The sequence below is a fragment of the Elaeis guineensis genome, chromosome 8 (assembly GCF_000442705.2).
Source record: "Elaeis guineensis isolate ETL-2024a chromosome 8, EG11, whole genome shotgun sequence".
Lineage (NCBI taxonomy): Eukaryota > Viridiplantae > Streptophyta > Magnoliopsida > Arecales > Arecaceae > Elaeis > Elaeis guineensis.
Window position 1 is genome coordinate 21,660,567 of NC_026000.2, and position 11,851 is coordinate 21,672,417.

Consider the following 11,851-nt stretch of genomic DNA (forward strand, 5'->3'; position numbering starts at 1 on the left):
AATATAATCTAGAGATTTTTTTGCCTTTCATATTCTCACTTTTGCCACACCAAATCCGGCATGGTGTACTCTTGTCCATCCAAAAAGATGCATGCACATAGACTTCAATCTGAATTGCTCTACCCTGCCTTTCTTACTCTGGGAGTTGGACCCATAATACCAGGCATGATTTTGTTACTACATCTACATGTTTTTTATTAGTTCCCCGACCTGATCTTCTGATAATCTTTCTTTTTCATTGCTATCGTAACATCATCCGACACTCAGATATATCTCTACTTGGTTTGGACAGGTGCAACCTTGACGAGATTCCTGTGAACACAATGGATGACATGGTCCCTGGATCTCAAAGTAGGAACCGTCGTAGGAATGAGGGTGGCTCGATATCTGATTCGGGCCAAGCACGCAGCTTTTCTCTGCCAACAACCCATGAAGATTTTCTGAATGGATCTGCAGGTAATACAATGGCTGGACTCATGCAGTCACAGGTAGCTCAGAACGTGGAGAACATAATACTGCCAACTAATACGCAGAGCCATCATTTCGGTGGTAATGTGCCTCCGGGAGGATATTGGGGTGGTTTCCAGAACAGAAGACTTCAAACACCACCAGAAGATACAAGTAGAACTTTGCCGTCGTATTCTCATGGAATTACAATTTCTGGCAATAATACTGTGGGTGATAGACCTTGGCGAAGCTATCTCGGCGTGGCCGGTAATGTGCCGATGGGATTCATGAGTGACACAAACACCAGAAGGAATGCGTTTCAGCTGGCCGGTTCAGCTGGCGATCATCATCACCATTGGAGAGAGTGCAGTGTCATGTCCAGTTTATATCAGCACTGGAGCTATCAAAATCAAGTAACTGATGGAGGATTTCTGAATGCTAGTCTTGGAAATTATACACTTCCTGGAACTTGGTTCAATGATCGGGGAGGAGATGAGGGTGGCCACAGTTATCAAGCCATTGCTCCTCAGCTTGATGCGGGATTGCCGGAAATTGGGTTGGGAGGCAACTGGATTGGAGGATATCAATCTCATAACAATACTACTACTACTACTACTACTAATAATAATAATAATAATCTCGGAGTAGATAATGTACATTCTCATGGGATCATGGTGGGTGACGGTGGACGAGCCAGTGCGCAAACTGCACCATACGAGGATGACAATATTGCGGTGGATGCGGTCAGAGGAGCTTGCGAATTTGATTACTGGACAGCGCATGGGCGTCGTCCGCTGCCGCCGCCGCCGGCGGCGCACGCTAGTTCTTCTGCGCCGCCCATCCCTTCTGACAGCTCGCCGGAACCTCAAGAGCAAGAGCAAAGTACTGAACAGGGTATGCCAACGGCGCAATATCTTTATTTGTTTATCGCATTTTTCGTGCATTACATATCTTGGATTTTAGATTATATTTATTTTTTCAATACATTGAGGGTCTATTTGGATAATCCAGGAGAATTGTTGGATTCATGGATTGAGGCATCTATTTAAGCATGCCTATCAATCCGGTACCTACCAGCCCAAATCTTATGGGAAAAGGAGATCTTTATGGATCTTCTTGTCTCTTCCGTGAACCAAGAGGTCCACAGGCTGCGACTTAGTTAGGACCCGACCAGATTCTTGCAAGATATTCATGCTAGCCGGATGGCCAACAGAACCCATTCCTGCAAGATGTTCATGTAGGAATATCCAAACAAGCTTTGATAGATTTCTATGAGATGATGTTTGACATTGAATTTGCTTGAAAATATTTTGAATACTGGATATATTTTTACTAGATGTTAAAGCTTCTAGAATGAAATTGTAGGTAGCAAAATATTGAAGTTCTTGTCATAATCATAGACTAAAACCATCTATTTCCTTACATATGGAAAACCAGCTCAAAAATCATTTTTTCATATTTTGAAAAAAAATATATATAGTTTTGGTCTTCAATCTCTCTCTCTCTCTCTCTCTCTAGGAAAGAGTTCAAACAGAGTGCATAATCTACTTAATGAAGATAAGTACGCAAAAAATATGGCAGGAGTAGAAAGTAAAGAATACCAAGTACAATATCATCGCACTTCCATATATAGATGTTAAATATTTGTGTGAGTAATAAATATATAATTATTATAATATATTATAAATTATTAGTTTTATTAAAATACAAGAAATTGTATGATTAACACTTCTTTTTTAAAAATTAAAATTACTTCTACTCATTTATTGTGAGATGAATATGATAAAGTATTAACAGTTTGCCTGCCCTATAAAATTCAAGCTCCACCTCTTGTCCTTCTCCCCCTCTTTTTTGTCTTCCAATCTGTCTCTTATTTTTTCTTTTTTTTCTTTCTTTTATTATTACTTCTTATGTCTTCTTTTAATTCTAATATAATTAGTAAGGCCTTGCCTATCCTCTCTCTCAAGGAGAAGGAGCAAATTGATGATACAATTACGCCATTGAAGATGTCATTTTGGTCAAGACTTTTGGACTTATCCAAGAGTGGGAATTAAAAATCAATCATTCTTAATGATTCCTTGGAAAATATATTTTGGGAATGCAAAAGTCATTAATGATTTGCATTCCTAACAATCAAATATCTCTCAAATGGGAAGGGACATGGGCTAAAGCTTGACGGCCAGCTACCTTTAGCGGTACTATTTTCATGAAGTACCTTATCAGTACATGGTATGCATCTTAGCTATATAGTGCAACAAAAATGAGGATGTACTATATGTTAGTGATATGGTACTGATAGGCATACCAGTGCTAATAACTTATTGGTATGATATAGTATGGTATGACTATTATGCATTAATTAGCACTATTGATGAAAATTAATTTGAAGAATATAAGGTTATTTGCACTAAAAGAACTTATTCTTAATGTGCACAGGGATCTAATTTTTCAAGACAACAAGAGAGGAATGAATATATGTTATTATACATACCTTCATAAGTTAAATGCTATTTCCACATGTTTTAGGGATTAAGAAAATTACCGATGTTGCTTCATGATTTCATGTAAAATGTTTGTATGTACTATTATTGATTCTAGGTTGTTGGATTATAATGATGTGCTTATTAATCTAATTTGCTTAATGTACCTGTGGTTATACACCATGATTGGGATTTTATAGGAAAATAAAAGCATATGTAGAATAAGAGGTCGAACTATTTCTAAGAATTTATTTCCAACTATGTACTAAAGTGGGAGTGATGATGTCAAGAGTTGGTTTAGATTTGAGCACATCATGAAGTGGATTATTGGGAACAAAAGTAAAAGGAAGAGCTCAGGAAGCTTGTGCAAGAGCAAGCTTCTTAGAGATTCTGAAGCCAACATCTTGGATGGCAAAAGGAAGAGCTTAAAAAGCAAGTGCAAGAGCAAGCTTCTCAAGAGATTCTAAAGCCAACATCTTGGATAGAATTTGTCTGTTCTTGAATTTCTCTACCAAATTATAATGGGCTCATATTGGGTTTGCACAGTAACTAGAGAAATCCATTTTCTAAAGTTGGGTGATCTGACTAGCACATGGATGGCTTGTGATTAAATAGATCACGACTTAAATGTTGGATGGCCATTTTAAGACACTAGCTCCGACTTAATCAAGGGCCACTTTGGTGATATTTTTCACCATTTGATCTTTTTTGGACCTTCTAACACCCCTCTATAGCACTCATAATCCGCATCATAAATATCTTATTACTAGGCCAAGTGATCCATTTGGAGCCTATCATTTTGGAATGAATATAAACTCATCAGGCAACAATGATCATTCCAGTCCACAGAGGGATGCTACACCAGTCTAAGTTGAGAGGAGCCCTTTGAGTCACTGAATTGACCGCCGGATGTACACCCTAGGCCTAGCATCTCAGAGCTACTATTGTGAAATATTGCATGCCCTTAATCCTATAAGCTACAAGGAGTTGGACTGCCGGCCTTGATAGAAAGGCAACGGGACCTAGATTAGATGTTTGCCCTTTTTAGAATAGAGCCCATCAATTCTATAGCACGTGCACGTACTCGATCAAACAACCTACATAAAGAAGATGGTCAAATAACTTATAGCATTTGTAAAGTTGGTAAGGTCCCAATTTCAACCCACAGATATAATTAAAAAGTTGTTGCATAAACGGTACAAAGTAATCTTACTTCCATACAACAAAGTTTCATCAAAAATTGCTTCTAATGCCCCAAAGTTGGTGAGGAGAAGGGCTTAGGCATTTAGGTTTTTTTTTTTTTTTTTGCCTTTGTAGAAGAATCACAAGCTAAGAGAATCGTGAGATCTTCATTCTCAGTAACAGAGGATCTATGAGTGAGGGGACATCAAAGATAATCATAAAATGCATTGAAATACTATCATTTGGAAGTACAACTTGTAAAGAATTAAACCAGGACGGATAGCTCATTAAAAGAAAGAATGAAAAGTGAATAAAAAAGAAAGGCTGCCTAGCTGGGCACCCAGAGACAAGGAAGAGTGTAGCAAGAAACAAAATAGTTTAGCCCGGATTCAAAGACCGGGCCTCTCCAATCTCTGTATACTTACTGGAGAGGATCTCAGTCATGCAAAGAAAGATGCTTGGTGCATAGATATCAAACAAGATAGTTAGCATGGGCAATGTATCACATGAAGATAGGATAGGAAAGTGCTTACCAAGGGAAACACATGGTAGAATCTAGAATAAATGTGGCCTTCCAAATATCCTAGCCAGCTCAAACTGATGTTAGAGTAAAGGAGGTAACAAAAGTTCTAGTAAATGTTATCCTCTTCACCTGAATGGATCCATCATGTCCAGAAGAAAAGATTATTAGAAGAAACACTATATGAATTGAAGTTGGTCGGTATAGCATGGTAAGGAGTGTACGATATATGTATGGTTCGAAGACCCTACTGGCACATTATATTAGCATCAAGCACATATATTACCTATATATGCTTGTACTTGAAAAGTAATCTAATTTGAAAAAACAAAAGAAAAAAAAAAATCATCTCAAGTGAGTATTATATGATCAAGATATGGCTTCCAAAAGTTTCGTAAATGATTTGGATTTCTCATACTTTTGGACCCTGTTCAATCCTATCTATAGTGATCAAAGTAGTCCACATTGAGTCTGATAATTCTCCTGGATCAAGAGTATATTTACTGAAGAAAGCATGTATTTCATGTTTGAATTGTAGAACTTATGCACCTTATGAGGATCCTTTTACCATTTCTTTCCTGAACAGGTTATATTTGTTAATGGAAGCATATGTTTTACATTTGGATTGTGGAACTAATGCACCTTATGATGATTCTTTTACCATGTCTTTCGTGAACCATTTCTTTAGAGTCCTTCTCATATTTTCTTTTACCATTTCTTTCGTGAACCATTTCTTTAGAGTCCTCATCTTTCTTGAGATCCTTAGTTACCTTTTTCATAGTTTATCCTCTTACATCAGTCATTACTTGATACATTAAATGTACGGTTTGGATGAAAGTCTATAATTTTTTTGTTTGTTTAAAGGAAGCCCGATAGGCGTATTAGTATTATAATTACACAGACCCAAATTCTTGAAGATGCACCATCTAGGATTGGAACTAGGAACATTTGGCTTTTAAGCAAAGGGGTGTGATCAGCAGGGTAAGCACCAATTCATCAACTCTACATGTCTCAAGAGTTTGTTGTGGTTAATTATTATTATTATTTTGATTAATAAAAGTTAATAGAAAATTGGCTACTCAACAGGGTGTCACCCTCCACCAAATATCCCTAATCTCCACATCCTAGTGAAGGCAGAATTTGAACCTTGGTCTCTTGGTACAACTATTAGAGACTTTACTTGCATGGTAAACTAGGACCTTATTAATAGTTCGCTTTGTACTAGGAATTATGCTATAGGGTCCCATTTTGTGTAATCAAAAATTTTCTCTTGCCACAGGACACAAGGAATTAGCATATCACATGAGAGTTGGTGGAATATTGAGTTGCTAATCTAGTATTAGGTGGACTTTATGATTTTCTCATGTACACTAACGTGTGATCCAAAGCATTTTCCTTTTACTAGTACATTGATAGGATCATGAGGATGGAAATAAATTCATGATGATAAATAATGAGAGTTGTCATCATAACATTGTTGATGGAAATAAAGTCCTTATAAACAAAGAAGTGTCATCATAATATTGTCCCAACTTGGAAAGCGTACAATACTTGCAAAAAAACTTGCAACTATTGATGATGATATCATCCATCGAATCTTCTTATTTGAAGTGCCTTATGTCAAAGCATGAAATCGATCTCTTCAAATAATTCCAGATCATAAATTAATATTTGAGTTAAATCTAAGTTATTTTGTCCCCCAAAATAATTCAACGAGAAGGCTATTACTTATCATTGCTAGGATGCAATGCTCCAAAATGTGATACATTGTATCCCAAAGCTTTGGTGTGTGCATTATGCACTTTCAAAAGTTGCACCAATCTCCTCAAATCTTCTATATCTAAGTCACCAAAACTATGTTCTGAGACTCTAAGCTCACCAACTTGGGCAAAGGGAGGTAATACAAGAGTGCCAAATGCTATGCCCTTTCCATTAAGGAATCCACTAAGGAGTGGAACACCACCCGTTCTTTGGGGATCCCCCAAGAAGGATAGAAAAGGGATAATTTGAAGAAATCCATCTTTTAAGAAGGAAAATAAGATTTTGTCATTCATTTATCAACTTAGTTATTTCATTCCACATGGCTATATTACTTATAATATATATGTAAATTATAGTGATCTTTGTGCAAAAGATAATACATAGGAGCTAAAAACATAACAAATTCTCACAAGTGAGACTTACAGAGGAAAAATATTACAAAACTAAATTTAACCTCCTATAGTTAATACTTATACATGGTAACAACTTAGGATCTCACTTAAAAAGACTAGCTAGAATTATTTGGATTCTGCAATCCTACATAAGTATCCAAAATCTTCTTGGTAGAAAACCAATGTGGGACCAAATACATGGCTACATGAGTCATCACATACTCCCATATATTTAAGCCTCGACATCCTAATTAGACTCAAGGTATAAATCCATTCAAATCGAATCATAAATATTGCAAATCCAGTTTAGATCTATATTGCTGTATCTTCTAGTCCATATGGATCATGGATCGAACACATATCAATACTATATAGAACAATGTTAGACCTCACCTAAAATTGCTAACTGAAATATATTATTTGGATTCCATAAGTCATGTATAAGTAACTAAGATCTCTCTGATAAATAACCAACATAGAACTAAATATATATCTGCATGAATTCTCACATGCATTGTCATCAGAAGATGGAAAGTTCCTATAAAAGCTAGAATAATCCATTACGAGTTATCTTACGGAGAAGTTTGCTTCATTTTTGTTATAGCTAAAGTTCTCAATGAAACTCAGTCAATTTGAGAGCAGACTCATTTTAACTGTCGTTATTTTTTTGTTAATGTAAAAAAGGGAGGCTTTCTCCACCCAAAATTTATTTAATGAACCTCTGTCTCCATGATCAGAAACTTTTATTGTCAAGGTAGCTGCTTTATAAGACTCGTTAAAGAATGCTCTTCAAAAACTCATCAAACATGTTTCCATTGATGTCTTTCAAATCTTTTTGGCTTCTTATGTTAGTTATATTTATTTTATTCTTGCTTTTGATAAGTTTCTTTAATTATATCTATTTTTTCATCATCTTATTGTAATTACATGGGTGACGTATGCATTTGGTGAAAATGCCTATGTAGTTGACTTTCAATTATTTGCCAAATTGAAAGTCCCCTTCAGTAAGGAATAGAGAAGAACACAACACTAGATTGTTTGATAGGTCTCCCTTGGATCTATTGAGCGTAGCATTGGATGATCGATTAAGTAAGGCCTTGCTTCCATTTCATGGATCCTTTGTACAAAAACAAAAATAAAATTCTAGAGAAAAGATGGAAAAATTCATAATCAATGATTGATAATGTAGTGATCCATAGAACATATTTGATTTTGGCTTCTAAGTAAGACTAGTGTATGCATTTAGTTTAGACATTACATCAATGATTTTTTATTGATTGGATTAAGGTTTCAATCCAACTAGACTGATTCTAGCTTGTATCTGTGTAACATTGGAAATGTATTGAGGACCAAAGTGAAGAAAATTGATCTACAATCTTGTTGTGAAGATTGATGTCTTAATCTGTTGGTGCAAAATTATTGGTGTAACATCTAAATTAGTAATATGCATCCTTAAACTTAACTAATAGTCTTTAAAATGTGTAAAGACAAAAAAATAAGTATGTTTTGTAGATTTCCTACATATACATCAAGTGATCAATAAATTTAATAAGTGAAATTTTCGAATTGTGTGATGCATTATAATTTAATTGATGTGAAGTGACATTCATTAGACTAGACTACAAAGAAAAATCATATTGCATTTGAAAAATAATTATATTGATAATTTAAATTGAAGTTCCATGCACTACTCCTAGAAGTTCGTCTTTTAAATCATAAGTCAAGCTCCTTCAATAGGGACATCCGAGGAAGTGCAACAATCTCTATGAAATACATGAAACAACGAACAATATACTGTTATACCAAGAGCTTGTCTGGTTGCTTAGCTCATGCAATGTCCATTCCCTAGGGGGTTTTCAAACTGTGAGTCATAGGGCCATGTATTAGAATCAAGTTATCCAACATAAGAATTTAGTTACTTTCATTTAGTAACTTATATATGCAATAAGACTTCAATATGCTGTGAATTGATTGCAAGAGATATCCATTTATAGAAATAAAAGCAACATGCATACAAGACAGAACTATATATAGTGCGGCATCAAACATACCCACATTATGAAATTGACAAGTAGGTGGAAAGAGATTAAAAAGAATGGCAACCATTTCAAAGACTTTTTTTTTTTTACCGAAAAAAAGAAGACTTGATTTGGCTTTATGTCAAGGAGATCAACAATATGGGACAATTTTTTAGGTATACTTATGGAAAGTTTAATGGACTATAATGAGAAAATAAAAATCTATATTTGGTTTTTACTGGCTAAGATATGATAAAATCTTTTATCAAAGAAGAAGACCAAGCCATGTAAAATCATGTCAGACATATGCTATGACTTGAGAAAAGCTCCCTAGATGGATACATGAAACTCTGACATGTTTGAAGGAGCCGTTATATATAAGTGCTGTTATCTTCGCACTTTTGCCGATCAAACTGTTAGTGATCATGGGGTTCAACAAGACATAACTAAAAGCAGCCATGATACTTGGCTTCCAGCATGCGCAGGCCAAGCTAGTGCCAACCCGACTGGCCAATTAAGCCTAGCAGGGATCGGTAATGCTGCTAGAGAAGATCCTGGTGGTAGCACTAGCAGTTCCAGTACTTTACCAGCTGAGCCTATAAGACTAACACCAATCCGGCCTTCTCCCAGCTGGGCTATCCCTCCTCATCTTGCCAGTGGTATGCATGCTAAAGTTTTCTAATGCGGCAGTTTGTAACAATATTGACGACGGTTCCCCTTGCAGGTCATCGAGACCAAGCAATCACAATTGATGGCAATGATGGACCCTTTTTTCTTTTCGGAAGGCCACTACTTCCTCAAAGGTCTGCAGTACTGTGCGCCGGATCTGGTAAACAATTGAAGCGAAGGCATGACCAGAATGAGTTTATTATACCATTTGATCCGCAGCTACCTCTCCAAGACGCCAGGATCAAAGGTATGGCCCAAGCTTCTCTCTTCCCTCTCATGCAGCATTTTAGCTTTCAGAAGATTCAGGTAAAATAAGAGAATGCTACGAGCTGAGCAGTAGTCACGATGGTTAAAAATATCCAGAGAACTTAAGCATACTCATGAGGGTGCAGCCAATTCTGTAAGATATGTAATAGAATATGGTATTGTTGTAAAATGCTAAAGTAATTCATCTTGTTCCAGTGGACTCCAGGGATGATATGCCTGAAATGCTCGGCCACAAGTGTGAGCTATGCAACATGGACCTAGCACTCAAGCCAACAGGGTCCCGTATTGATGCGGTTCCGGTGCATGTAGTCTTACCATGCGGTCATTCTTATCATAATCGTTGCTTTGAAGAAGCACATGGTTTCGTGGGCAGAAATGAAGATCCTCCATGCTTTCGCTGTTCCAATGGTGGAGCCCAAAGAAGGAACTAAGCTCCCATAATCAGGCACTTCTTCTCACTTCTGTGAGTTTGTTTCTTCCTAACATTTTCTTTGTTTCAAGTCTTCAGAGAAAATCTTAAAAGAGTGGTGGAACTGATATTGCTAGGATGCGTCAAACGACTTGAGCTCATGCATATCGTTTTTGTAGGCAACAAGGTGCATACATCAAGGTTGGTCTGGAAAGATGTGGTGATTATACATGTGCTGAAGCAATCTTATTTCTTCAGAAATTCTTAGTTTTCTGCAGTAGTATCATCAGTTCATAGAGACGGATTTGGATCAATTTGTATTGTATTACAATTATGATGTCAGGAGTCATCCAAGTTTGCAAAAGCAGAATCTTTCTTTTGGAACACTAATTTACTGTATTGTTAAATTAACCTGAAAAGACATACATCGATCTGTTTCAATGATGCAGACTCTGCAATTGAAGAAAATGCCATCCGTGAAACCAGTGGATTAGCCGTATCCGTAACTTCACATCGATGCAGTCAAAACCCTAATATTTGTACTACATAAGAATCAAATAAGTAAATAGGACAGTTGTGAGATAAGGTATACAAACTAGATGCATTGAGAGGGTGCTTGGCTAGGAGAGTGAGGTTTTAGAATCGGAATAGGAATGGATGACTCCTATTACAATCGTTTGGTTGGGAAGAATCCATTCCAATTCCGGGATGGAATGGAAATGGCTCAATCTACATAGAACTTAATCTCTATTTTCTTCTATGGATTTAAGGGGTGTTTGGTTCGCAACTGGAATCAAAATAGGAATGGGAATCGAAATGGTTTGGAATTGGAATCGGAATCAGAATGGTCAAATCTCCCGAAGCGTTTGGTTCGTGACCGGAATCGAAATTGGAATGAAAATTGAATCCATAGAGGAGAGTAGGGATTGAGTTCTATATAGATTAAGACATTCTCATTCCATTTCGGAATCGGAATGAGATTCCTTCCAACCAAATGGTTGGAATGGGAGTCACCCATTCCGATTCTGATTCTAGACCCTCACTCTTTCCAACCAAACACCTCTTAAATTTTCATTCTAATTCCAATTCCGATTTCGATTTTAGTCATGAACCAAGCGCTTTAGAGGATTTGACCATTTCGATTCCGATTCTAAGTCATTTTGATTCTCATTCTGGTTTTGATTTCGGCCGCGAACCAAGTAACCCCCAAGATCATACAAGGATTAGTTTTAGATGAGAAATAATTGTGCGGACCAAGGATGGAAACAGGACGGCAGTTGTTAGTCAAAGAAAAGCATGCATGTTCGAGCTGGACAAGGGTAGTGATTAGGATATCCCAAACAAAAGGAGGAAAAAGAGTGCTTGTGCTATCATAAACAATGTATAAGAAGATTTAGAGGGTGTTTGATTCACAATCGGAATAAGAATAAGAATCGAAATCGGAATGGCTTAGAATCAAAATCGGAATGGTCAAATCTTTCGAAGTGTTTGGTTCATGATCAGAATCGAAATCGAAATTGGAATGAAAAATTGAATCCATAGAAGAGAGTAGGAATTGAAGAGGTGTTTGGTAGGGGAGAGTGGGGGTCTGGAATCGGAATCGGAATGGATGACTCTCATTCTAACCGTTTGGTTGAGAGGAGTTCCATTCTGATTCCGATTCCAGGGTGGAATGAGAATGGCTCAATTTATATAGAACTCAATCC

At 36.7% G+C, this 11,851-nt stretch overlaps 1 protein-coding gene across 1 annotated transcript; it reads left to right on the forward strand.

The window, feature by feature from the left end:
• Positions 1-310: 310 nt before the first annotated feature.
• On the forward strand, positions 311-10,526 carry LOC105049858 (uncharacterized). The gene is made up of 5 exons (XM_029266350.2): positions 311-1,341; positions 9,166-9,459; positions 9,525-9,716; positions 9,932-10,199; positions 10,325-10,526. The coding sequence occupies exons 1-4, from the start codon at positions 324-326 to the stop codon at positions 10,165-10,167; spliced, it is 1,740 nt and encodes a 579-aa protein (XP_029122183.1). The 5' UTR covers positions 311-323; the 3' UTR covers positions 10,168-10,199; positions 10,325-10,526.
• Positions 10,527-11,851: the final 1,325 nt, after the last annotated feature.